Raw genomic sequence first — 25233 nt, 5'->3', positions numbered from 1 at the left:
AGAAAGTTTGTGGGACTTTGAGCTCCCTGACAAGCTGGACATAGAGTGTGGCTCCAGCAGGATTGGGGATGGGGCTGGGGACGCGCGGGGCGGGCAGCGGCCGGGGCGGGAGGAGGGATGCCGCGAGGCCCGCGGAGGCAGCGGCCCGGGCTGCAGGGAGGATGCGCAGACCGCGGCGGCCGGGAGGCGGCGGGCGCGGCGCTCCGCGGCTGCGCGGGCGCGTGCTGGCGGCGGCGGCAGCGGCGGCGGCGGCTCGGTCCCGGCCCGCGCCCGCGGCGCCCCCGGCTGCGGCCCCGAGCGGTGGCCTGGCTTGCGGGATCCGTGCGCAGCCCGCGATGGCACGGCCGAGCCGGCGATGCCCGGGCGCCTGGGCACTGCTGCTGTCGCTGCTGTTGGCCGGGCTAGCCTCCTGCACCGCCAGCCCCGCGGACGACGGCGCGGGCCCCGGGGGTCGGGGTCCCCGGGGCCGAGTGCGGGGGGACCCGGGCGCCGACGAAGCGGTGCCGCGCCACGACTCCTCCTACGGCACCTTCGCGGGGGAGTTCTACGACCTGCGCTACCTGTCGGAGGAGGGTGAGGCTGCGGGAGGGGCGATCCGGGATGCGGAGGCGAGGCGAGGGGGGCGCGGGAGCGGGGCGGGGTGGTGGTAAGGGGGGCCCGGCTGGAGCGCACGACTCCCGCCCTCACCCGCCAGGAGGACCGGGCTCGAACCGCTTTACACGTGGTGGTGGGGAGGGGAGAGTGCTGACCCCGGGAGAAGCCAGCGCCCCCTCCCCTAATCGTGGACGAGGGGTGGAGTTGAATCGAGACTCCTTCATTTCTCAGCCTTGGGCTTCCACCGTCCCTGCCAGGGAGTGGGGGGACCCCAGCTGGCCGGGGCGGTGCAGGGGGGGGGGGGATGTTTGTGCTTGAGATCCGGGAGGCTGGCACCAAGGAGAAACCTCAACTTGGATGGGTCACGTTGCCCAGTTTCCTCGCCGTCTGTACTGACCTAATTTGCAGTCACTGGTGCCCCATCTTTCTTACACATCTTGATGGTGCTGACAGCTCTGGCTGGGTCACAGCTCCCTCCCTCCATCACTATTGTCACTGTGTTTTTAGGGTCCCCTAGTGGGAGCCACCAAGGTTGTTAGGACCATCTGGGCTCAGGGACTGGAGGTTTGTCAGCCACCCGCTTCCCCGCAGAGCTTCTCACTGAGCACAAAAGGCAAACCGATTCAGTTCAGGAGGAGGGAAACTGGTCTCTTCCCTCTGAAACTTGGAGAAGTAGTGGGTTTTCTTTGCTCTGTCAAGAAGGAAGAGCCCAGGATCAAACTAGACTTTGAAAGGGGGTTATCGGTTCATGAATGTGTCTGTTAGAATTAAGTCTAGTCATATGCAACATATGGATATTTATAGTTCAGGAAGATAGGACTTTTCTCATTTGAAAATAAATCTAGCAATAGACAATCTAGAATTGATAGAGGCTTCCTGGTCTTTCAGGAATTCAGCTCTTCTGCTCCATTCTTAGCATGTAACTAACTTCATGGTCTCTAATGTCACTTGAATTCCAGGCATTATATTCACATTTGAGGCAGTGGAAGAAAAAAAGTGGGAAAAAGAGAGTCACTGGCTGCTATCCAAGGAGATGATTCTGGTAGAAATCCCATCTAGCAGGTCTTTTTTAGTCCTTTGGTCACACATAGATTGTAAAGGAGTTTATAAAGGATTGTCTTGTAGCTGAGACGTGATAGATTCAACTAAAAATTGAAAGTATTAGAGTTAAGAAAGAAAGAGCAAAGGATTGGGGGAATTTTATTTGGGGGTAGAAGTTTAACTACTGAGACACTCCATCATATAATGACTCCAGTAAGAGGGGTTTGTTGTTGTTGGTGGTGGTGGTGGTGGTGGTTTTCTTTGCCTTTAGTCAGATTAGCAGTTGCTTGATCTGGGGTGGGTGAGGCAATTCTGTTCCTTCCCCAGTGTCATATAAGGACCTAGTTTCCTTCCATCTCTTCCACCATCTCCTAAGACTTGGTTTGCATCTGTGTGGTATAAGATAAAGATGGTTGATTTGCATATTGCTCTTCAAGACTAGGAGAAGGCAAAAAGAGAAGCTTGAGGTTAGTAATTACCTTTTAGGCTGGTTGTGCAAATCACTGCTGCTCACCTCCTTTGGCATATGACCCAGCTGTAAGAAATATCCTGGCTTTTCCTACTCCTTCTGTAGACACAACTGGCTTCCCTTTTCTTTTTTTCTTTTCTTTTTTTTTTTTTTTCTTTTGCCAGTCCTGGGCTTGAGCTCAGGGCCTGAGCACTGTCCTTGGACTTTCTCAAGGTTAGAGCTCTACCACTTGAGCCTCAGCATTATTTCTATGTATGTGGTACTGAGGAATTGAACCCCGGCCTTCGTGCATGCCAGGCAAAGCACTCTACCACTAGGCCAAACTCCCTGCCCTGGCTTCCCTTTTCTAAATCCAACCTACAGTCCTGTTGATGTTGTGCCCAAATATCTACCATTGATACAGCAAACATCAGCACCCTTAGCTGGAAGACTTCCTGTCACCACTCTCTCTCACCCTTCCCTTCCCTGCCCTCCACTCTCCATTCTTCTCTCCTCTGACAAGTTTCACTCCCTCCCTGATCCATCTGGCAAGTGCTGGTTGGGATGCTCAAGGGGTGGCCTCCAGGGGAAGCACCTCTGCTTATCCCCTAGACATGGCTTCTGTCATGAGTCCTGCCAAGATCCCTGAAAGTCATCAGTGACAGTCTCTTTAAAAGGCATGGAAGGGGGAGGGAAATGGGTACCAAGACATGTGAAAGGGTATCAATGTATGTGAATTAATGCACCTTCTATCTGGCAAATATCATGTAACCCTTTTACTAATTACAATTTAAAAAAATAAAAAGGCATGGAAAGGAACTTCCAGAGAGGAAGAGGCAGAACTAGGAGTGAACGGTGTTCAGAAGGCCAAAGGAAAGATGTCCAAATCTGAGCACCGGTGGTTCACACCTGTAATCTTAGCCTCTCAGGAGGCTGAGATCTGAGGATCACAGTTTAAAGCCAGCCTAGGCAGGAAAGTCTGTAAGACTCATTCCGCAAATAAACTATTTAGAAAAAGCTGGACGTGGCACTATGGTTCAAGTGGTAGTGTGCTAGCCTTGAGCACAAAGAGATTCAGGGAAAACACTCAAGCTCTGAGTTCAAGCCCTAGAACCATCAAAAAGGGAAAGAAAAAAAGAAGGGGGAAAAGGAGGGAGGAAAGGAAAAGAAAAGAAAAGGTATCAAAAAGCAGTACCCTATACCACAGTGAAGTAGTAGCATGAAGACTCAAAGTTGTAGGTAGACTCATGGGAGGACAGGCAGTGGTGGCCTTCCTGGGATGGATTCAGTAGACACGGGGTGATGGATTGGAGCAAATGGCAGGTGAAGAAGTAGAAATTGTACCTTTGAACTAGTCTGTCCACTTGTAGTGATTGGCTCCTTGCTTAAGGTAGATTCCCATTAGCCAAAACACTTGAGTTTCCCATGACAAAATTAGTCTGAAACCAGAAAAAGAGGATGAGCATAGTAGAGGTGGGGCTATGAATTTCAAGCCTCCAAATTCTGGAGCTATGCCCTGGCTGATTTGGTATCTCTCATCAGTCCAACACATTCATTATTACCATTAAAATTATGTGCTGCTTTCACTGGGCTAGTCTTCAGGATTCTTGGACTCTTTATTGTCAACCTATATTTACCCATCCCTGTAGTCCCAGTTCAAATGCCACTTCTTTCAAAAAGACCCATCATGTGAGTTGCTGAAGACGGTTGGCCAGTATTTTGTCAATCAGTTTTGCATCAATATTCATCAAAGAAATGAGTCTATACTTCTCTTTCTTTGATGATTCTCTGTCTGGTTTGGGGATGAGGGTTATGGTGGCTTCGTAGAATGAGTTTGGCAGTGAGCCTTCGCTTTCAGTTTCATTGAAGAGCTTGAGGAGTAGTGGTGTGACCTCTGCTTTGAAGCCTTTATAGAACATAGCTGAGAATCCATCAGGTCCTGAGCTTTTCTTGGATGGGAGGTCTCTTATTGCCATTTCTATTTTAGTACATGAAATAGGTCTGTTTAGTTGGATTAGGATTTCTTGGTTTAGTTTGATAATGTTAATATAGGATAGAAATTCATCCATCTCTTCTAGATTCTCTGGATCTTGGTAATTTCTGTTGTGATATTTCCATTCTCATCCATGATTTTGTTTATTTGGGTGTACTCCGTTCTTTTTTTTGGTAAGATTTTCTAAGGGTCTGTCAATTTTGTTAATTTTTTTCATATATTTTTATTGTAAGTAATAGAAGGGTTACATTATATTCACCAGATAGAAGGTTCATTACTTCACACACATTGATTCCCTTTCTCATGTTTTGGTCCCCATTTCCCTCCCCCACCCCCGCCCCTTGTTTCGCCCCCCCTTCCCTATCCTATTTTAAATAAACATATATACAATATATCAGAAAAAAAAGACCTATCATGGGTCTCTAAGCAAAGATATTGTTCCGTTGCACATTGCTTAACCCTGCCATGCCCAGTTTGTTTTCTATGCTCAGAGTTTGGATAGGGTCTTGATGCTTAAATATTATACCCATATGGCTTTCCTTGAGATCCTCAGATAATCATTTGATTACAGATAAAGTACCCTCTCTGGAGGGTTCTCTGGGAAAAATAAACAGGTAAGTAGGATGTTAGCTTAGGATAGGTCTCAAGCAAAACCTCCTCCTGATTGCTGTCCTGTTGCTAAGATAGCCAAGTTTGAAGATCTTGAGTTTCAGTTCAGATACCCACATGGATCATGGTGACTGGCTTACCCTTAGGGTCATATCTATCCTAGAAGAGCCATTTATGATTGTTTATCTGATCTTTTGTAAAATATGGTTCTGTCTGTGTGTTTCACTCAGACTAGATAAAGAGCAGGATTAGAGGCTGGGAGAACAGAAATATGGGGAGAGGGCAAAGGGCCTTCGTCTGCCTGTTCTTCCTGTGTCTACCATGTGCTGTATATGATATGTTCTTTAAGATAATGTTCACCTAAGGTTATCTCTATATCCTCCATTAATAGAGTCTACTGGCAATAGTTATTAGAGCTAATGTTTATAAGTACTTGCTCTAAAGTTCTAAGTCTTTATCCACATTGACTTTAATCCTGGACCCTAGGTATTAGATACTGCTTCTCTCCTTACTTAGAGAATTAAGGAACTGACTCACAGAAAATTTATCATACTAAAGTCACATAGCTAGAAAATAGCAGCAGAGTGTAGGGATTTATTGGTTGACTGTAAGGACAGTCTGTATCGAAATTTAGTTGAATAGGAAATGGGATTGAGGGTGAAACTGGGTTTAATTTTGTTGCTTGTTTGGGGTAGGGAATGAATTTGTAAGGAAGGTTTTAGATGGGGGGGTGGGGGGGCGGGTAAAGGGTACCAAGACATGTGAAAGGGTATCAATGTATGTGAATTAATGCACCTTCTATATGGCAAATATCATGTAACCCTTTTATTAATTACAATAAAATATATATATTAAAAAAGAAGGTTTTAGACTTGGTATAACAGGAAGTTTAGAAACTGCAGGTTCCTAAGCAGCGAAATTACAAGAAAGCCATATTCATATCCTGGGACTTCACACTTCAGTGTCCTTTGCCATTTTCCTTTCATTGGAACACCTGACAAATAGAAAGAGTGATTCAAGCTAATGTAGTCATTTTCAGAGCTGAGAGTGAATGGTATGGCAAGGCAATTTGTGGCTAAAATTTCAAGGAATCAGGTACTAAATTAATACCTGAAGGCTGTGATCCAAGCAGTTAATTAGAAGCAATAAATAGCAAACCAGAGGCTATTAACCACTCGGTAGAGTATGGCAAACCAGGCTCAGGGGATTGCAGAAAAGTATTAGATAATGGACATAAATTAGGGAAGGATATAAACCACAGAACCTCAAAAATCTATCAAGGCTGGATGAGAAGCTCAGTGGAGTACTTGCCTAGCTTGTGTGAGGCCCTGGATTTGATCCCTAACATCACACACACACACACACACACACACTAGGTCAATTAATAGCATTATTTAAAAACCAATAAAGTATGTCCCTCTCATGTTATAGGAATATCTGACAGGAGAAAAAAATAAGGAAAACTTAGGGACAGGATGGATGGTTCTAATTATACTCCCTAACAGAACAGCTGCAGGGCTGGAAATGTGGCTCGAGAGGTAACAGCAGTCATCTGGCAAATGCCAGACTCTGGATTCAAAACTCCAGGATTACCACAAAATAGCTATAAGTTATTAGGTTTATAGAGTCCATATGAAGTAAATCAAGAAAAGAAAACAGAAGATTTTTGAGAGCTTTTTTTAAAAGCCCCAAGCAAACATAATCTATTCAGGTTTTAAGAAACAAATAATATCAAATTAGAAAATGGAAAGAAAAGAACAAGCCAAAAAGAGTTTATAGAAAGTAGGAGGAAGCAGATACTAAAATAATCCAGGCAAAGCAGAATTAATGAACTGGAAACTGAATCATCTGCAAAGAGTCTCCCAAAAGATTAATAAGTAATAAGAGAGATAAGTTGATCAACTCGAAGATTCCACCTCACTCCAGTTAGAATGGCCAGGATCAAGAAATCTAATAATAACAGATGCTGGAGGGGATGTGGCCAGGAGGGATCACTACTACACTGTTGATGGGAGTGTAAACTCGTTCAACCACTATGGAAAGCAGTGTGGCAGTTCCTCAAAAGACTAAACATAGAGCTCCCCTATGACCCAGCAATTCTACTACTTGGCATTTACCCGAATGTCCAGAAACAAGGACATACTAAATCCACTAGCACAACAATGTTCATTGCAGCACTACTTTTTTTTTTTTTTTTTTTGCCAGTCCTGGGCTTAAACTCAGGGCCTGAGCATTGTCCTTAGATTTTTCTCAAGGCTAGGGCTATACCACTTGAGCCTCAGCACCACTTCCGGCTTTTTCTAGTATGTGGTACCAAGGAATCAAACCCGGGTCTTTGTGCATGCTAGGCAAGCACTCTACCACTAGGCCAAACTCCCGGCCCATTGCAGCACTATTTACCATAGCAAAGATATAGAACCAACCCATATGCCCTTCAGTTGATGAATGGATCAACAAGATGTGGTATTTATACACAATGGAATTCTACGCTGCAGTCAGAAAGAATGACATTGTCCCATTTGTAAGGAAATGGAAAGACTTAGAAAAAATCATATTAAGTGAAGTAAGCCAGACTCAAAGAAACATAGGCTCAATGGTTTCCTTCATTTGTCATAATCAGTAGAAACCTCTCCTAGAAAGTAGAAATCTCTCTGAGCAGAGATTTTCAATAGAACAAAATGTAGATTCATAAGGCCATATAGAATGACACTAAATGAAAGGACCTCCAGGATATAGAAACAAAAGCCATATAATGAATGATTGTTGTCCTTAATGTACTGTGTTATCTCTCATCTCTTTTGCTGTTCCTTGGCTATCATATTGTTACAGTATTTCACCTTATTATCTGATATATTATATATATGAGTATTTGGTTATTTGAAGTCGGATAGGGAAGGGAGGAAAACAAGATGAGGGGCTGGGGTGGGGGGAGGGAATTGGGGACCAAGACATGAGAAAGGGTATCAATGTATGTGAAGTAATGCACCTTCTATCTGGTGAATATAATGTAACCCTTCTATAAATTACAATAAAAACACGAAAAAAGAGAGATATGTTTATTAATAAGTTAAGATCCTGCAGAGAAATAAAATCAGGAAGATATATAAATCAACAATGGATAGATGGATAGATGATGGCATAGAATGGGATAGGATTGGATTTATCTTTTGTGTTGGCTCACATGACTGGAGGTTGGCAAGTCCTAAATATGTAGAATGGGCCAGCATATGCAGAGAGACAGGGGTGTACCAGTGTTAATAGTTCAACTTCAAAAGTGGCTACAACTACATTGCTCAGGGAAGGTCACTTATTTTGTTCTCTAAAGGCCTTTCACTAGATAAGGCTCACCCACATTTTAGGGGAGGGAATCTGATTTCCTCACAGTAAATATTAATTCCCCCAAGAAAGCAGGGCCCCTCATAGAAGCAGCCAGTATAATGTTTGACTACATATCTAAGCATCTGCTGAGACTGGTCAAAGAAAAAAAAAGAGGGAAAGAAGGTGAATAGAATTAGGAATGAAAAGTGGGAATGTGGCAGATATTAAAAAGCTAATTGAGGTTTAATGTAATGATAAAGTGTTGCTGACCCAATTTAAAATGGAAAAGGCTCTAGAAAGTCATGTATTTCAAAACAGAGATACTAATCAAGAAGCCCATGAAAAGATGATCAGCATCACCGGATCTTAAGGAAAAAGTAAATCCGACTCACAGTGAGGTTGTGTTTCACTCCTACTAGGATGCCTTTAACTTTATAAGCAAATACACAAATAAAAAGAAAAAGGAAAATTGCAAGTGTGAGCAGGATGTGAAAGAAACCAGACACATGAAATCACATATTGTTATGATTCTACTGACAGGAAATGTACAACTCATAGAATCAGAAAGGAAATTAGTGATTGGAGAGGGAAAGGAGTCGGGGTGACATGTTTCTTTCTTTAGAATCAAGAAATTTGGAGGATTATAGTAGCGATGATTGCATGTATATGATAAATAAATAACAAAACAAAGTGTCTTTTTTTTTTTGCCAGTCCTGGGCTTGAGCTCAGGGCCTGAGCACTGTCCTTGGACTTTCTCAAGGCTAGAGCTCTACCACTTGAGCCTCAGCACCACTTCTGGCTTTTTTCTATGTATGTGGTACCGAGGAATCGCACCCGGGTCTTCGTGCATGCTAGGCAAGCACTTTAACCACTAGGCCAAACTCCCGGCCCAACAAAGTGTCTTTGAAGGAATGGAAAATTATGTTTTAGGCTTATATGAATTATAGGGAAATTGGGGTGATAGTAGCATCAAACAAAATCTAGTTGAAGACAAAGTAAAACGGGTAAATAATGTCATATACTGATAAAAGAAACAATAAATTAGGACCATATTCCTGTAACAACAGCTATAGATGATTTGAATTATAAACATAATAAATTTAATCAAATCCACACATAGAATCCAAAAATACAATACAAAATTTATATTCTCTTTTGAGCACATGGATCTGCCATATACAAGAACATAAGGAAGTCAGTGAATTTCAAAAACAAATACACATCAGACAGATGTCTTCTGATTAAAATGAATAGGAAATTTGAAAGTAACAAAAAAGCATGTAAGAGTGCTGGAGGTACATGGAAATCAGCGACAGTGTCTGCTAGTATGTGTAAGTCCCTGGATATGATTTCTGGCACCACAACCAAAACATATAAAGAGGGAAAAAAATCTCTAATATATAATATGATGTTAACCCGTGTTCTAAAGTGGAAATCCTAAGGGAAAATTAAGATATACTCTTCAAATGACCATGAAAGCATTGTATGTCAATGTGCATCTGAAATAGAGCTTAGGAAGAATTTTAATTTTGAATACTATATACTTCAGGAAGTAAGATTGAAAACTAATAAACTAAACATTCTACTCAAAATAGAATAAGGAGAACATGATGTAGATTTGAGGAGAATAATGAAATGAAAAAGATGCATACACACATACATACATGAGCCCAAAAGCTCAGTCTTAGAAAAATCCCATAAGATATCGAAGCTTTTTGGTACATTTGCATAGACAGACAGACCAACAGACAGACAATGTGAATCTAATTAAGGGACCACTTAAGAGATGGAGAAGGGAAAGGGGCTGGGAGTGTGGCCTAGTGGTAGAGTGTATGGCCATATGTACATAGCTTTTGGAGGCTTTGGAGGCTCATGCCTCTAATCCTAGCTACTCAGGAGGCTGAGATCTGAGGATCATGGTTCAAAGGCAGCCCAGATACTAAGTCTGTGAGACTTTATCTCCAGTTAACCACTAGAAAACCGGAAGTGGCTCTGTGGCTTAAGTGGTAGAGCAATAGCCTTCAGCAGAAGAGCTCAGGGACAGCACCCAAGACCCCCCCCCAAAAAAAAGGTCAAAGTAGATTATTTGCAACTATGACAATAGAACCAAGAAACCTGTTGATATTGTTTTGGAAAGGGGAAGAGAGAGTGACAGTGGGGGTGAGATTGCTCAGAATATATTATAAATATAACCATTAAATCCTTTTTTGTATTAATAATGTAAGCCAATAAAAGTCTTGATCAAAGGAAGAATACAAACACAGGGGAAAAACTGGTGGCAGACTGGAGAAAAAATTCAACATCTGAAAGCAGTGTTTATTCAAAATCTTTATGATATTCCATGATGAAGTCTTCCATGATAAAGTCCAAAAGCCAAGTCATAAAAGAAGTGAAGAAAATAGGAAGCCACATCACAGGAGAAATCCAAATGGTTAACACAGACTAGAAAGGTGGGTTAACCCTGCAGTCTTTAGGGAAATCTCAATGGCAAGACAAGGATAGGCAAGGAAGTGGACACAAGGCCGGTTATGCACCACTGACAGGACTGCAGGTGGCGCTGTCATCCTGAATATTGATTGCGTCAACACTGCAGTAAATGAGGTGACCCCAGAAGAGACCCAGTGGAAGTGCTGGGTTTCTTAAAAAATGAAAGCCTCTGAGCCGGGCACCTATGGTGGCTCACGCCTGTAATCCTAGCTACTCAGGAGGCTGAGAGCTGAGGCTCACTATTCCAAGCCAGCCCAGGCAAGAAACTCTGTGAGTCTCTTATCTGCAGTTAATCCCAGAAAAACGTTGGAAGTAGTGCCAGGAGCATGGCCTCGTTGTAGAATGCTAGCATGCATGAAGCCCTGGGTTCAATTCCTCAGTACCACATACACAGAAAAAAAAGCTGGAAGTGGTGCTATGGCTCAAGGGGTAGAGCTCTAGCCTTGAGAAAGCCCATGGACAGTGCCCAGGCCTTGAATTCAAGCTCCAGGACAGGAGGAGGAGGAGGACGAGGACGAGGACGAGGACGAGGACGAGGACGACCAGCAAAAGCAAAAGCAAAAGCTGGAAGTGGTGTTGTGGTTTAAGTGGTAGAGCACTGGCCTTGAGCAAAAGATGCTTAGGGTCAGTGCCCAAGCCCAGAGTTCAAGGAGCAGCACCAGCAAAAAAAACAAAAGCAAAAGCCTCTGGCACATGCCTGTATGAACACAGGTAATGGTGTTCATCCCTTAATGATTTGAGAAAACAAACACTGGAAGCAACTTCTGTCTAAGGCTGGGAAGAAACAAGAGAAATGGGGTCATGTACATATTTCATCTCTTCCCACAAATTCAGATGTGACCTAAGGGACCAGAAAGTTATTTCTATAAGCTGCAAATATTTTTAACCCTTAATGAATTTTTAATTATATTTAAGTGGTTATGAAAAGGAGATGCCATTTAATAAAGCAGTTTTTGTTGTTGTTGTTGTTGGATGTGGGGCTTCGACTCTGGGCCTGGGCATTGTCCCTGAGCTCTTCAGCTCAAGGCTACTGCCCTAACCCTTGTGCTACAGCACCACTTCCAGTTTTCTAGTGGTTAATTGGAGATAAGAGTCTTACTGTCTTTAGTGCCCGGGCTGGCTTTGAACCATGATCCTCAGATCTCAGCCTCCTGAGTAGCTAGGATTATAAGCGTGAGCCACTGCACCAGGCAATGAGTCTTGATCAACGTCACCCCTTTCAACATTCTCAGTCATCCTTCCCAACACATCCCTTCCCTCCTCTTAATTGTATAATTAATTTATGCTAATCATTTTTAAAAATGTACTGTTATTATAAAGGCGCTGACAGAGGGATCACAGTTACATGAATCAGGTAATGAGTATGTTTCTTTTTGGACAATGCCATTCTTTCCCTTTATCTCGCCCAGTTTTCTCCACTCACAATTTGTACTGTTCATTTTCCACATAGTGTCTAGTGAATACCCCTGCTTCATTTGTTCCCTTTTTGCCCCTTCATTCCTGTACTCTCTCTCGCCCTCCCCCAAAGACAGCTAAACGAATGACAAAGACAAAAAGAAAAGAAAACAACAAAGAGAAAAACCTCTTGTCTCCATTTCCTGAAGTTCATTTTGAGAAACATTATTTTATATGAGCAGAGGCACACTGGCAGTATGCTTTTGTGTTCCTTTCCTAATACTTGGATAAATTTAAGGACTTAGAGTTACCCTCCCAGAAACCTGGGAGGAAAAGTTAATTTCTCTATTTTTCAACTACTTGCAAAACAAGATAAAAATCAATTATGTAGTGGTACAGTTCAATCCCCAACACTGGGGGGAAAATACCATGCATTTGACCCAGTTACTTAGCAGTAGTGAAAAGTTAGGGCTGTATACATCATGTGCTCAAACTCTAGGGCAGGAGAAATAGATTATCCCCAGCACAGGATTGTGTCAGCAAAGCAGAGCCTACAGGCTTTCTACAAACATAGTAAACTTAATGGAACAAGGCACTCTCATTTTCAAAGAGCACCACAAATCACGAAAATAAGACTTAAATAATAAAGAGAAATAATTTTGAACAATTTATTTATATTACCTAATGTCTATGAATGATTATATTTCATCACTGAATTATCATTTACCCATTGTCCACTGCCAAACTCACTGGGCAAGAGAACACAGGGTGGAGTAAATCACACTGACTCCTGTGTATGTAAAGTGAGCAGCCTAAGTGAGCAAGATTGCCATTAGAACCTGGTGCAGCCTTCCCCTTCAATGCAGTATAAGGGTAAGTAATCTGCTAAGAAAGACACACCTGTCAGAAACTGTGTGTTTAAAAGACTTCTATGGGAACACACATTTTAAAGCAAAAGGACTATTCAGAAAAATGGAATGGAAAAGATGCTGTTATGTAAATAGGTAGAAAAAGTATCTGCTACCAAGTATGTAAGTGTATCAAGATGTGACTTTCAAACTCCCAGGGGGGGGCAATGGTAAGGAGTGGTTATATGGAATTGTGCTGTGCTCAGGGTTTTATTTCCTTCAAATTAGAAGGAAAAAAAAGTAACCAATCCCTAGGTCCCACATAAAGACAGCTTCAAAGGTATGTGTCCAATGCCCTCTCCTCAGAAATGCAATATTTGTACTTAATCAAAGCCTTCTATGGAGTCCCTAAATGTAGATGCATGTGGGGTAGAGAGCAGTCAACACACTTTAAAAAAAAAGTCCCATTGGAAAGTGGTCACTGGATGTTCTAACCATTATCCCTTCTCACTGGCAGGTTACCCCTTCCCTACTGCTCCTCCTGTGGATCCATTTGCCAAAATCAAAGTGGAAGATTGTGGGAAAACCAAGGGCTGCTTTAGGTGGGTACAATTGTCAGGATAACTTTAAGAACAAGAACAATTGATTTACTTCTGAAGGTAGTACTTAATTTTATGCAGGGCGTTTGAATCCAAAGCCTGTCTCCTTGTCAACTCCTACAGGCTTATGGAGCTTTCTAAAGGCCATGTTTAGTCTTAAAAGCATCAGCAGGCACAAGACACTGGACTTGCTCAGGTTCTCCAGTTCCGGCTGTACTGCCCTTGATCCAGATGTTTATTCCTTACCAATAGATTGCATGAAGAAATTCATGGGACAGAGCCTAGATCTGTGTTTATTCAACGAGGGCTTTTGAAAGAATTGGCAATGATAGAAATGGTGAATGCCCAATTCCCTGTAGATTCTAAGAACACAATCTGCACAGATTATTATAATCTCTTAGCTCAGGAGTTCTCAGTCTCCTGAGAGGACATGATAGGCTGGGTAAGAAACAGTTCAGTGGAAACTGCTCTTGAGCAAAGGTTGTGATGGCCCCTGAACTGAAGGTTCTGATTTGTTGGTATTCAGAGCTCAAGATCTAAGGGGAAAACATTGGATATTGGAGACCTTGAGTTTTGGAATAAAAGAACATTTTAAAGGCAAATTTTAAAAATCTAATGCTACATTATTATATTTTTCTTGGTGACTTCCCTAGGGCTTGAACTCAGGGCCTGGGTGCTGTCTCTTAGCTTTCTCACTTAAGGTTACTATTTGAGCCACAGCTCTTCTTTTAGCTTTTTGTTTGTTAATTGTAAATAAGAATCTCACAGGCTTTTCTGTCTGGACTGGCTTCAGACTACTCAGAAGGCTAAGCATGGTTCAAAGTCAGCCTAGGTAGGAAAGTCTGTGAGAGACTTATCTCCAAGTATCCACCAAAAATCTAGAAGTGGGCCTGTGGCTCAAGTGGTAGACTACTAGCCTTCCTTGAGCAGAAAAACTTAAGGGATAGTGCCTAGGCCCTCAGTTCAAATCCAGTACTAGCACACACAAAAAGGATCTATATACAAATCATTTGTAAGAAAATTGAAATTTTTGTTTTCACCTCAGAGATGCTCTTTAAAGTACTGAATGTGTGCAGAATCTGACTATTCAGATATCCACGTTATATTGCTACATATCTGACTTTTTAATTGAATTAGCACCAATTAGCCCACAGAACAAAGGCAATTTTTTTTTTTATAAATAAATGATGCACTTATGCTTAATGGGTACCAGATAAGATAGTCATGTGAAAGTTTTGCAGCAGCTCCATCTGCAGAGCAGTTACACTGCTGGGCTCTAGTCAGGAGTAACAACATGCTTTAATCAAAACATCTACCTGGTACAGTCAACCATATCTCCTGTACAATAGCTTGAAATTTACTTTCGGTAAACTTGCATCATTCATAACATGAATGCCATGTTCCTAGGTTCCTAGGTTTTTTTCATGGATTTATACTTAATTTATGTTTGCATTCTTTTAACTGAGAGTTTGTAAGTAAAACCTTAGTGTCTATTTAACTGACAAAAATGATTTAAATTATTTAATTGCAGAATCTTTTTTCTCTAAAGAGACCCAGAAATAATTTGATAATAGGTAAGATTTACAGAACTCTTAATTCAGAGAATACTGGTTGGGAGGTTAGAGACTGTGGCTCAAGTTCTGTTACTGACATTCATTTCCCTTCTCTGGACCTCAGTTTATATGCAGATAAAGTATATCTCTAAGGTCTCTCCTAGCCAAGTGAAACTGTGTTCTTTGAGATTCTAGGAAGCAAAGATCTAATGTATTTAACATCCTGTCTGATACACAGTAGATTTTTTTTTCTTGTATTTGAAGAAGTAGAAGCAGTCATATCTCTCTTGATTTGTCCTTCAGATATGGCAAGCCAGGCTGTAATGCAGAGACTTGTGACTACTTCCTTAGCTACAGGATAATAGGGGCTGATGTGGAATTTGAACTGAGTGCAGACACGGATGGTTGGGTAGCAGTTGGGTTCTCTTCAGACAAGAAAATGGTAAGATACAAATCATTAGATGATGATAGAAATTTGCTTTAAAAAATTTTTTGTTATGGTGCTTAAAATTTTAAGAACAAATGAGTTGATAAAGGCAATACAATTAATATGCTAGCTACAACTCTGTAATTGCAAATTAAAAATAAAATTCAGGGGTCTGGTGCTAGACTGCTTGCTTAACATTCACGAAGACCCAGGTTTGATTCCTCTGTACCACATACATAAAAAAAGCTGGAAGTGGTAGCTATGGCTGAAGTAGTAGAGCTCTAGCTTTGAGAAAGCTCAAGGACAGTGCTCAGGTCCTGAGTTCAAGCCCTAGGACTGGCAAATAAATTAATAAATAAATAATATAATATAAAATTCACTAGGCATGCGCAGCTTATGCCTGTAATCTTGGCTACTCAGGAGGCTGAGATCTGAGGATCATAGTTCAAAGCCAGCCCGAGCACAGAAGTCCATGGGACTCTTAATTCCAATTAACTGCCAGAAAACTGGAAGTGGCACTGTGGCTAAAGGGTTAGAGCACTGGTCTTGAGCTAAATAGCTCAGGGACAGTGCCAGGCCCACAGTTCAAGCCCCACAACTGAGAAAATGAATAAATAAACTAATTTTTTTTTTTGGCCAGTCCTGGGCTTGAGCTCAGGGCCTGAGCACTGTCCTTGGACTTTCTCAAGGCTAGAGCTCTACCACTTGAGCCTCAGCACCACTTCTGGCTTTTTTCTATATATGTGGTACCGAGGAATCGAACCCAGGTCTTCATGCATGCTAGGCAAGCACTTTAACCACTAGGCCAAACTCCCGGCCTAAATAAACTAATTTTAAAAATTCAGTGATCAGCCAGGCATGGTGGCTCACACTTGTAATCCTAGCTACTCAAGAGGCTGAGATCTGGGGATCAAGGTTCAAAGCCAGCCTGGGCACAAAAAGGACCTGAGACTCTTATCTCTGGCTCAAGGGTAGGGCAGGTAGCCTTGAGCTGAAGAGCTCAGGGACAACTCCCAGGCCAAGTTCAAGCCCCATGACCCACAAAAACAAACAAACAAAAATATTCAGTGATCTTAATTGGAAGATCAATTATGAGAATGTAAATTATCTTGAGCCAGGCACCAGTGGCTTATGCCTATAATCCTAGCTATTCAGGAGGCTGAGAATCTGAGGATCGCAGTGTAAGCCAGCCTGGGAAGGAAAGTCCATGAGACTCTTATCCCCAATTAATTACCAAACAAACCAACAAACCCAGGAGTGGAGCTGTGGCTCTAGTGGTAGAGCACAAATGGCCTTGAGCCAAAGAAGCTCAGAGACAGTATATACCCTGAGTTCATGTCCCAGGACTGACATGCATAGGCACACACACACACACACACACACACACACACTCATGACTTGTGCCAGTACATGCTAATATCTTGTATAGATTGCCAGAGTTCCATACATGCTAGACATTGCTTGCTCAGATTGGCTTGAAACTCATGATCTTCCTGCCTCAGCCTCCCTACACACTGGGGTTATAGTCATGTGCAACTATGCCTGATTTTAGTAACTCCAGCAAATACTTATCAAGGTATTTACTTAAATCATAAACCTTCTCTTGGATTAAACATTGTGTTAAGTTCAGGAACTTGGAGATGGAGATGACAGTTATCATGAAATATTCTGTTGGAAAATGTTGCCAGCTAAGTCAGTAATGTCCTTGGAAAGTTTTTTATTCTATGACTCAGGTGTCTAGGGCTATCATTGTATTGAGTTGTTTATCTTGGAATAGTTTCTAAATCTTAAAGAAAATCAATTAGGAGTTAGAGGTATGGCTCCGTTGGTAGAGTGCTAGCCAATGAGCTAAGTCGGATATGGAGTTTAAGTTCCAGTCTCAGACTAAAGGCCAAAGGAAAGAAAAATGAGTTTATTTTTTAGTGATCTTTCATAATGTTGACCCTTTTGAAGATTACAAGACACTTTCTTTAAGTTACATAGTGGTCTTCCTTTAGGGTTTGTCTGCTTGCTTTCTCTAGGATAGGTGAATTCATGAGGTCTTGGCATGAGGTCTTGTGGATGATACCTAACATGTCAGAGAAAACTTGATGCCAATTATTCTAACATTGCTCACTTGGTTCAGACTTTTGTGTCATTTAAAGTAATTCTGATGAGGTTTTTCAAATTATAGAGGGGATGGGATGAATATTTCTGAGTGGAAAGTCCACAAGAGACAGACCTTTGACTTTGCTTCGTCATTTTTCCTACAGGGGGGTGATGATGTCATGGCATGCGTCCACGATGACAATGGCAGAGTCCGAATACAGCACTTCTACAACGTAGGTCAATGGGCAAAGGAGATTCAGAGAAATCCTGCCCGAGATGAAGAAGGAGTATTTGAGAACAACAGAGTCACCTGCAGATTCAAACGCCCTGTGAATGTTCCCCGAGATGAGACCATCGTTGATTTGCATTTGAGTTGGTATTACCTGTTTGCTTGGGGCCCAGCCATTCAGGGTAAGCTTGTAGTTCAGCACCTTTATAAACATCTGTCACCATTGTATTTGTGGCCATCATTCCTTGAAGTCATACTGCGCATACAAGTGAGGACTGTAAATATTGTTTTAAAAAAGAGAGACAGGCCAGGCGCCGGTGGCTCACACCTGTAATCCTAGCTACTTAGGAGGCTGAGATGTGAGGATCAAGGTTCAAAGCCAGCCCAGGCAGGAAAGTCTGTGAGACTTTTATCTCCAATTAACCACTTGAAAACTGGAAATGGCACTGTGGCTCAACATGGTAGAGCACTAGCCTTGACTTGAAGAGCTCAGGGACAGTGCCCTGGCCAAGAGTTCAAGTCCCACAGCTGACACAGATGAGTGATGGGCTTAAAGAAACAAATTTTGCGTTACTGGGGGGATGAGCTGCATAGTGATCACAGTTCCATTTACCCCTCACCCACTCTGCAGAGTTTAGCCCACTCCACTACTCCTTCAATGTTAAGGTGAATATGATTTCCCTAGCTGTGTTGTTAAAACTGCTGGATTGTGGAGTTTTTTCTCTGTGTGGGTAGACCTGAGATTCTGCCTTTCTAACTAGTGACACTTGTCCATGAATGACCTCATGGGTCATTTTGGGTGGCAAGGCTCTTCTGTAAAAACTCAAGGACATCATGAGACCTTTAAAAATCAAGTCACAAAGCTGGGTACCAGTGTCTCATTTTAACTACTCAGGAGGCTGAGATTTGAGGATTAGAATATGAAGGCAGCCCAGGTAGGAAAGGCCATGAGACACTTAACCCCAATTAAGTCCCCAAAAAGCTAGAAGTGGACCTGTGACATAAGTGGTAGAGCACTAGCCTTGAGCACAAAAGCTCAGGGACGGTGGTGCCCAGGCCCTGAGTTCAAGCCCCAGGTGAGGGCTGGAGGGAAGGAGAGTCAAGTTGTATTGTCACATTGTATCTTGAGTATTCACCTAATCGCCTGTCCAAACATGGAAGTGAGTTTAGTCCATAGTTCTTATGTGGAGAATACATTGTAGCTACTGGTAACTATTTTTTCCTTCTTTCCTTCTCCTTTCTTGCCTGCCTGCCTGCCTTCCTCCCTTCTTCCCTCCCTCCCTCCCTCCCTCCCTCTCTTTCTCCTTCTTTCCTTTCTTCTTCCTTCCTCCCCCTTTCCCCTTCATCGCCCTTCTCTTCCTCTCCCTTTCTTTCCTTTCCTCCCCTCTTTTGTCCCCACTTCTTCCTCCTTTCTCCTCTTTTCCTCCCCACTTCCCTATTCCCTTTACTCCTCTCCTTTCTTTTTCCTCTAGTTAAGTGTCTCACTGGCCTCAAGGTTTTCCTGCCTTTCTCCCCTGTGTACAATCACCCCAATTTGTATTTTCTTCACTATGTTCTCAGCTCCTTGTTGTTATCTCATTTTCCCCCTTTGTTTCTGCTGGTCAATGTAGAGAAGGAATGATCTACCTTTTTTCCCCCTTGTTGTCAGTTGTGGAAACATTTGGATGCTTCCAGGTTTGTGGCACCTTTTTCAGTTGCTGACTTCCTAGATTAGCCACAGTGGATCTGCAATGATACTTTCAAGGACTTTTTTTTTTTTTTGAGAGAGAGAGAGAGTCTGTGCTTTTATTTTTTGCTTCTGTTTGTCATTATAGTTTCATGATTTCAATAAAGCCTTTCACGCATATGAAACTGCATGGACTTTTACATAGTGAGGCCAGTAGGCCTATAATTTCCAGTACTCTGATAATTTTACCATAATAAAGTACCACAGAGTGGGTGGTTTAACAAAGATTATTTTTTCATAATTCTGGAAGATACAAGTCCAAGAACAATATGAATAGAATTGATTGCTTCTAAGCTCATTCTCTATGGCTGACAGATGACCTTCTTCTTGTTATGTCATCAGTGACATGAATGTTTCCATCCTTCACATCCTTTCTGCTTCTTTCTAGAGCAGAAAGAATATATTAGTAGAAAAAGTAGTGAAATTAAAAACAAGGTTATAATTTAATTTTAAATAGAAAAAGAAGTTAAATGAGAGGAAATGCTCATCTGCTACAGGAAGTTTGGGCTAAGTTACAGCTCAGTGAGACCCTGGGCACAAGCCTGCATAGGAAAAAAAATAAATAAAACGAGATAGAGAAAATTTTAAAATATGTGATTCAGGAAAAGGGGAGAAAGAACATAAGAAAGAAGAACTTCATGATTCCTTAGAATCAGGAAATTCATCTTCTGAATAAACAAATAGAAAAATGGTGGAGTTTCACCAAATGTACAAAGAAAATATCTTTTTAAAAAATTAGTCTCCTCATTGGGATGCAGCTCAGTGTCAAAGCGCTTGCCTAACAGGTACAATGTCCTGGGTTAACTCCCCAGTACCAAAAAAGAAAAGACAAAAAAAATACAGTTTAAAAAAATTAGTCTCTCATGCTGCATACATTAGAAATCTGATAATTCTTTTTTATTATTTAATTTTTGTATTGTAATGTACCGAGGGGTTACAGTATATTTGCTAGATAGAAGGTGCATTACTTCTCACACATTGATACCCATTCTCATGTACTTTTAATACCCTGGGAAATAAATTTTATCTTAGCTCAGAGATATGAATTCATTTAAAGAAGGGATTTGGAAGCTAAAAGTTTAGATTTGAGTATTGGCTCTGCCTCTTGGCAGCTGAATAATATTTATCCAGTTACCTAAAATCTGAACTCATTTCCTTATATCTAGAGTGGGGATAATAATTCCTTCCTTATAGGATTATTGAAGTATCAAATGAAAGTTAGCATTTGAAATTGCTTTAACAAGTTGAAGTGTTATGCAATAGTCCCTCCTAGTATGCTGATGTGCTCCAAGCCCCCCAGTGGACATCTGAAACCCTCCGTTGCCATGGTTTCTCCTACATGCAGCTTATAAACTAAACCAGTAAGGGAGTAACAGCAACAACAATAAAGTTGGACAATTACAGCAACATAGTATAATAGGTTAGGTATATGTGACTGATGTAGGATGGATGGATTCTTTTTCTCTGGAGCAATATAGGCCAGTAACTATGGGAACTAGAGTAAGGGAAGTTTATTTAAAAAACAAAAGTAGGGATGGGGATGTGGGGGGAAACAAAAGTAAACACTGGGGGTGTTGGCTCAGGCCTGTAATTCTAGCTACTCAAGAGGCTGAGATCTGAGAATTGTGGTTCAAAGCCATCCAGGGTACTAAAGAACAAGAGACTCTTATCTCCAGTAACCTCTAGAAATATGGGAAGTGGGGCTTTGGCTCAAGGGGTAGGGTGATAGCCTTTAGCTGAAGAGCTCAGGGACAGCGCTCAAGCCAGAGTTCAAGTCCCATGATGCCCCTCCCCCCAAATAAATAAATAAATACTTTAGAAAACAAACAAAAGTAAAGGCTAATTAGGAGAGCAAGCAGTGGGCAGGAAACTGTCCATTTAAGCTGTTAGTATAGGGGATGTCTCATCTCTTCCATCTTCCCAGCAAGGCCTATTAGGGACAGGGACTGGTATTTTGGCAGGCTTACAGACAAGGACTTATTGGTCCATTTGAATTAGGGGCAGGTCCTTTTTTTGGCGGGCTCCACAGAAGGAAGACTAGGTGGGAATCATTTTGGTGGTAAAATTGCTGGAAGGCTGAGTGGGACAGTAATCAGAAAGACTGATCAGGCCTCTAGGGGAAAGGTGCAGCAAGATTGTTGTAAGACTATTGTCTGAAGACTGCAGTTTTTCCATCATGATCTTTTACTCAGAATCTATTATTGTACTCTATTTTCAGACCCTGGTTAGCTGTGGTAACTAAAATTACAGAGAGGGGAAACACACACACACACACACACACACACACACACACACACACACACACACACACACACACACACGGCATACTAACTAGCCTAACATTAGGCGTCTTCTACAGACTCGTTTGGCTTTGGCTGATAAACTATCTCCAGTCTTTCATTCTTTTTACCATCTCAGTGAAAAACAGGCAACTTCTTACCAAGTAGTGGCCTATGACTTTCTTATTTCCTGCACATCCTTCTAAAGCATCTGTATTGGTTAAATCCTTGTTTCCCTGCACATCTCTTAGAAGAGATTAACTTGGAGCTATGGCTGATTTGTACTAGTTTGGGGGCTAGAACTCAGGGCCTGGGCATTGTCCCTTAGTTTTTTTTTTTTTGTTTGTTTGTTTGTTTTTAGACTAGCACTCTGCCACTTAGGTCACAACATTTCCTCTTCCAGCTCTTTGGTGGTTAATTGGAGATAAAAGTCTTACAGACTTTTCTACCTAGCGTGGCTTTGAACCTTGATCCTTATATCTCAGCTGCTTGAGTAACTAGGATTATAGACATGAGCTGCCAGTACCTTTAGAAGAAAAAAAAAAAAAGATGATGCCTTGCTGTGTTTCTCAGTCTGTTCTCAAATTCATAGGCCCAACTGGTTCCCTTCTTAAGCAGGAATATCAAAATTGGAGTGCCACAAAGAGAATATTAGCTTTGTCCACACTGGAAGGGTGGAGGAGGGGGTGGATACATGTAGAGAATTGCTGTTTTTTTAAGTTGTAAATTACAGAGAATTCTGCTGCTAATTCTCATTAATACCTGATTCCAGAGCTGTTTCCTGATTCCACGATGCACTCAGAAAGACTTTTCTCCAGTTTTTCTCTTGCCTATGGCATTTCATATTTAAACTTTTACAAATGATTTATCCTCTTCTGTCTCTTTCTTAAAGGCTCCATCACCAGGCATGATATAGACTCTCCACCAGCTTCAGAACGTGTGGTCAGTATTTACAAATATGAAGATATTTTTATGCCATCAGCTGCATATCAGACCTTCTCATCACCATTTTGTTTGCTTCTCATTGTCGCCCTGACCTTTTACTTGTTGATGGGAACCCCTTAGCCACAGTTGCAAGATAACTTAATGAATGGATCTGAAATTCTCTACTCTCTCTATTTTTTTCCAAGAATATCCAGGACAATTTTAGCTTCTGTTCTTTAAAAAGAACTCATAATTTTAGCTTTTTTTTTGGAAGAAAGAATGAGTTTCTTTTCTAGTCAAAGATGATTGTTTCGTAGTGATCCTCTTTTTAGGAGGAAATACTTAAAACTTTTGTAAGCATTTTCAAATGTGTTTTCTTGTGAGCATCACAATATCTCTCTGGCATTGATGAAACTATAATTGCTGTCTTAATGAGTGAGCCTTGAAACCCAGGAAGGTTGCCTTTTGATGAAATGCATGTCAAATTGCCTTTACTATTTGGCTATGTATAAATCCGAAGATAAAGACCAAATGCAGAAATCATGTCCAAACAGTAACGTAAGAGCTACTTGGTATAGTGATAAGGAAAACATCACTGATTTTACTGTTCCACAGTCAGCCTCTTAAATATATGCAGGGCATCAGTGCTTTTGGATGTTTACTTCACTGACGGGGAATGTGAGGGAGATACAATAATAGCAAATTGACACCTATTCATCTGAAGTTTCTTGTCAACTAGTGGATAGCTATGAAAAAACATTCTTATAATGCTAGAAGGCTGGAAACAGAACTTACGAGTGTCCCTGAAGATGCAAATTTATTTTAATGGTTAAAAAAAAGAAGCTGAATGCCATCGGCTGACACAGATAGTTTTAGCTATTCAGGAGCCTGAGGTCTGAGAACTTAGTTTATCTAGTAGCTTATCTGCATGCAGATAGCCAATTCTGTTTCAAGTTGGCATACATTAAGGATGATTAAATATGTCACCTGACAAATCACCTTAAAAGTTTAAGGAGTTTTAATCATATATTAAGATTTGGGGGGATTATAGACATTCAAATGAAAATAGTTTATAGCCTGAGGGTTTTAAAAAAAATTGTTTTTACTTAGAAAATGGGAAAATGATCCATAAAGTAAATTCATGTATTCATTTAAAATGTTCTGACTTATAAGTTAGATAGGCAGTCAATATCATTTATAATAATTCCTGCATGTAATATGTTTTCTTTTTTAAAGGAACCCAGATGTTTCTTTATCCCAGTTGTCTGAGCCAACAGCCCTGTCAAGGGGAGGTGTCTGTGGGTATAGTTATGCTTGAGATAAGTCCATTGTAATGTTCTAGACTTTTCAAATTTGCTTCCATTGCTTTAAGGCCTACTCCCAGTTTGTGATTAAACAACCATGAGACTGAAATTTCAAAAGCTACCTTCAAGATTCATGTCTTGGGGCCGGGAGTTTGGTCTAGTGGTAGAGTGCTTGCCTAGCATGCACAAAGACCTGGCTTCGATTCCTTGACACCACATACAGAGAAAAAACCCGGAAGTGGTGTTGTGGCACAAATGGTAGAGCACTAGCCTTGAGGAAAGCCCAGGGACAGTACTCAGGCTCTGAGTTCAAGCCCAAGCACTGGCCAAAAAAAAAAAAAGAAAAGATTCATGTCTTCAAGGAAGTCTGTCTGTGGAGAGAGCTTTCATTTCTTCTAGATTTGAGTCAAAATAAGAAAAAAATATATAGGAGAAAGACTCCTCACTGCCGATAGAAATTAAATCTCATCAGGTGGACCATGGAACCGGTCCACTTTGAAAGTTCAAGTTCATGGCTCCGTGCAACTACCACTGCCTCTTCAACTGAACCTGGCCCATGTATTTCTATTTCAACTACAGCTTGGGAGAAAGGATATGAATATGCAGACACCCACATTGTAAATAAAAAAGCAAATATTTTTATATTTTACTCTATTATGTGTATAATAGTTACACTATAAATAAGTTGAAACAAAAGCTATCCTTCTGTTTGTAGTAGGCAGGGAAGAAGTTTCCTGTTACTAAATGGAGTTTCCTTCCACCTCCATTTCAAAGCAAGATATTTATTTCACTACTTTCCTCTGCTCTGATGACCAGAGTTGCTTATTGATACCTAGCACATTCCATGATTTCTCTTTGCCCTTAAGAAAAAATGCAAACAGTTTGGTAAGTTCCAGATCTTCTTCTTCTGCTCTGCCCATTCTTGTACTCCAGACTTGTTCCCACTCACTTGTCATCTGTTCTTTATGTACAGACGTTATCTCCATTTTGTGCTTTGTGGAAAGGCTACTCATCTTTCAGGTCACAGCTCAACAGTTATGTCTTCCTGTTCCCTGGACCCAGTGATCCTGTACCATACAGGGCATTCTCATCATAATGCTGGCCATACTTAATTGTAATTGCCTGTTAACTTCTTAATGCAGGAACTATTTCTTCTTACTAATCATTGGAGAACACACTGCTCCATAGGAGGGACTCAGCAAACATTTGTGGATTAAATACACATATGTAATTCTATTACTATGTTGAGATTGTTTGGTTCAGAGGTATGTATTTCACACACCTAACTAGACCAGCCAATATTTCTTATATTCTTCTCCTGTGATCAGATTGTAAGCTAATTTTTGTTTCTCGTTTTTGTTTGTTTGTTGT

The 25233-nt window shown here is 41.4% G+C and overlaps 1 protein-coding gene across 1 annotated transcript; it reads left to right on the top strand.

Moving 5' to 3' along the window:
- Positions 1 to 320: 320 nt before the first annotated feature.
- Positions 321 to 24736, top strand: Frrs1l (ferric chelate reductase 1 like). The gene is made up of 5 exons (XM_090330400.1): positions 321 to 573; positions 13251 to 13335; positions 15189 to 15327; positions 17565 to 17811; positions 22527 to 24736. The coding sequence occupies exons 1-5, from the start codon at positions 336 to 338 to the stop codon at positions 22697 to 22699; spliced, it is 882 nt and encodes a 293-aa protein (XP_090186526.1). The 5' UTR covers positions 321 to 335; the 3' UTR covers positions 22700 to 24736.
- Positions 24737 to 25233: the final 497 nt, after the last annotated feature.

This window comes from Megascapheus bottae, chromosome 3, assembly GCF_031878675.1.
Source record: "Megascapheus bottae isolate mThoBot1 chromosome 3, mThoBot2.hap1, whole genome shotgun sequence".
Lineage (NCBI taxonomy): Eukaryota > Metazoa > Chordata > Mammalia > Rodentia > Geomyidae > Megascapheus > Megascapheus bottae.
Note: the sequence above shows the minus strand (reverse complement) of the source record. Positions and strands in the feature narration are given on the sequence as shown.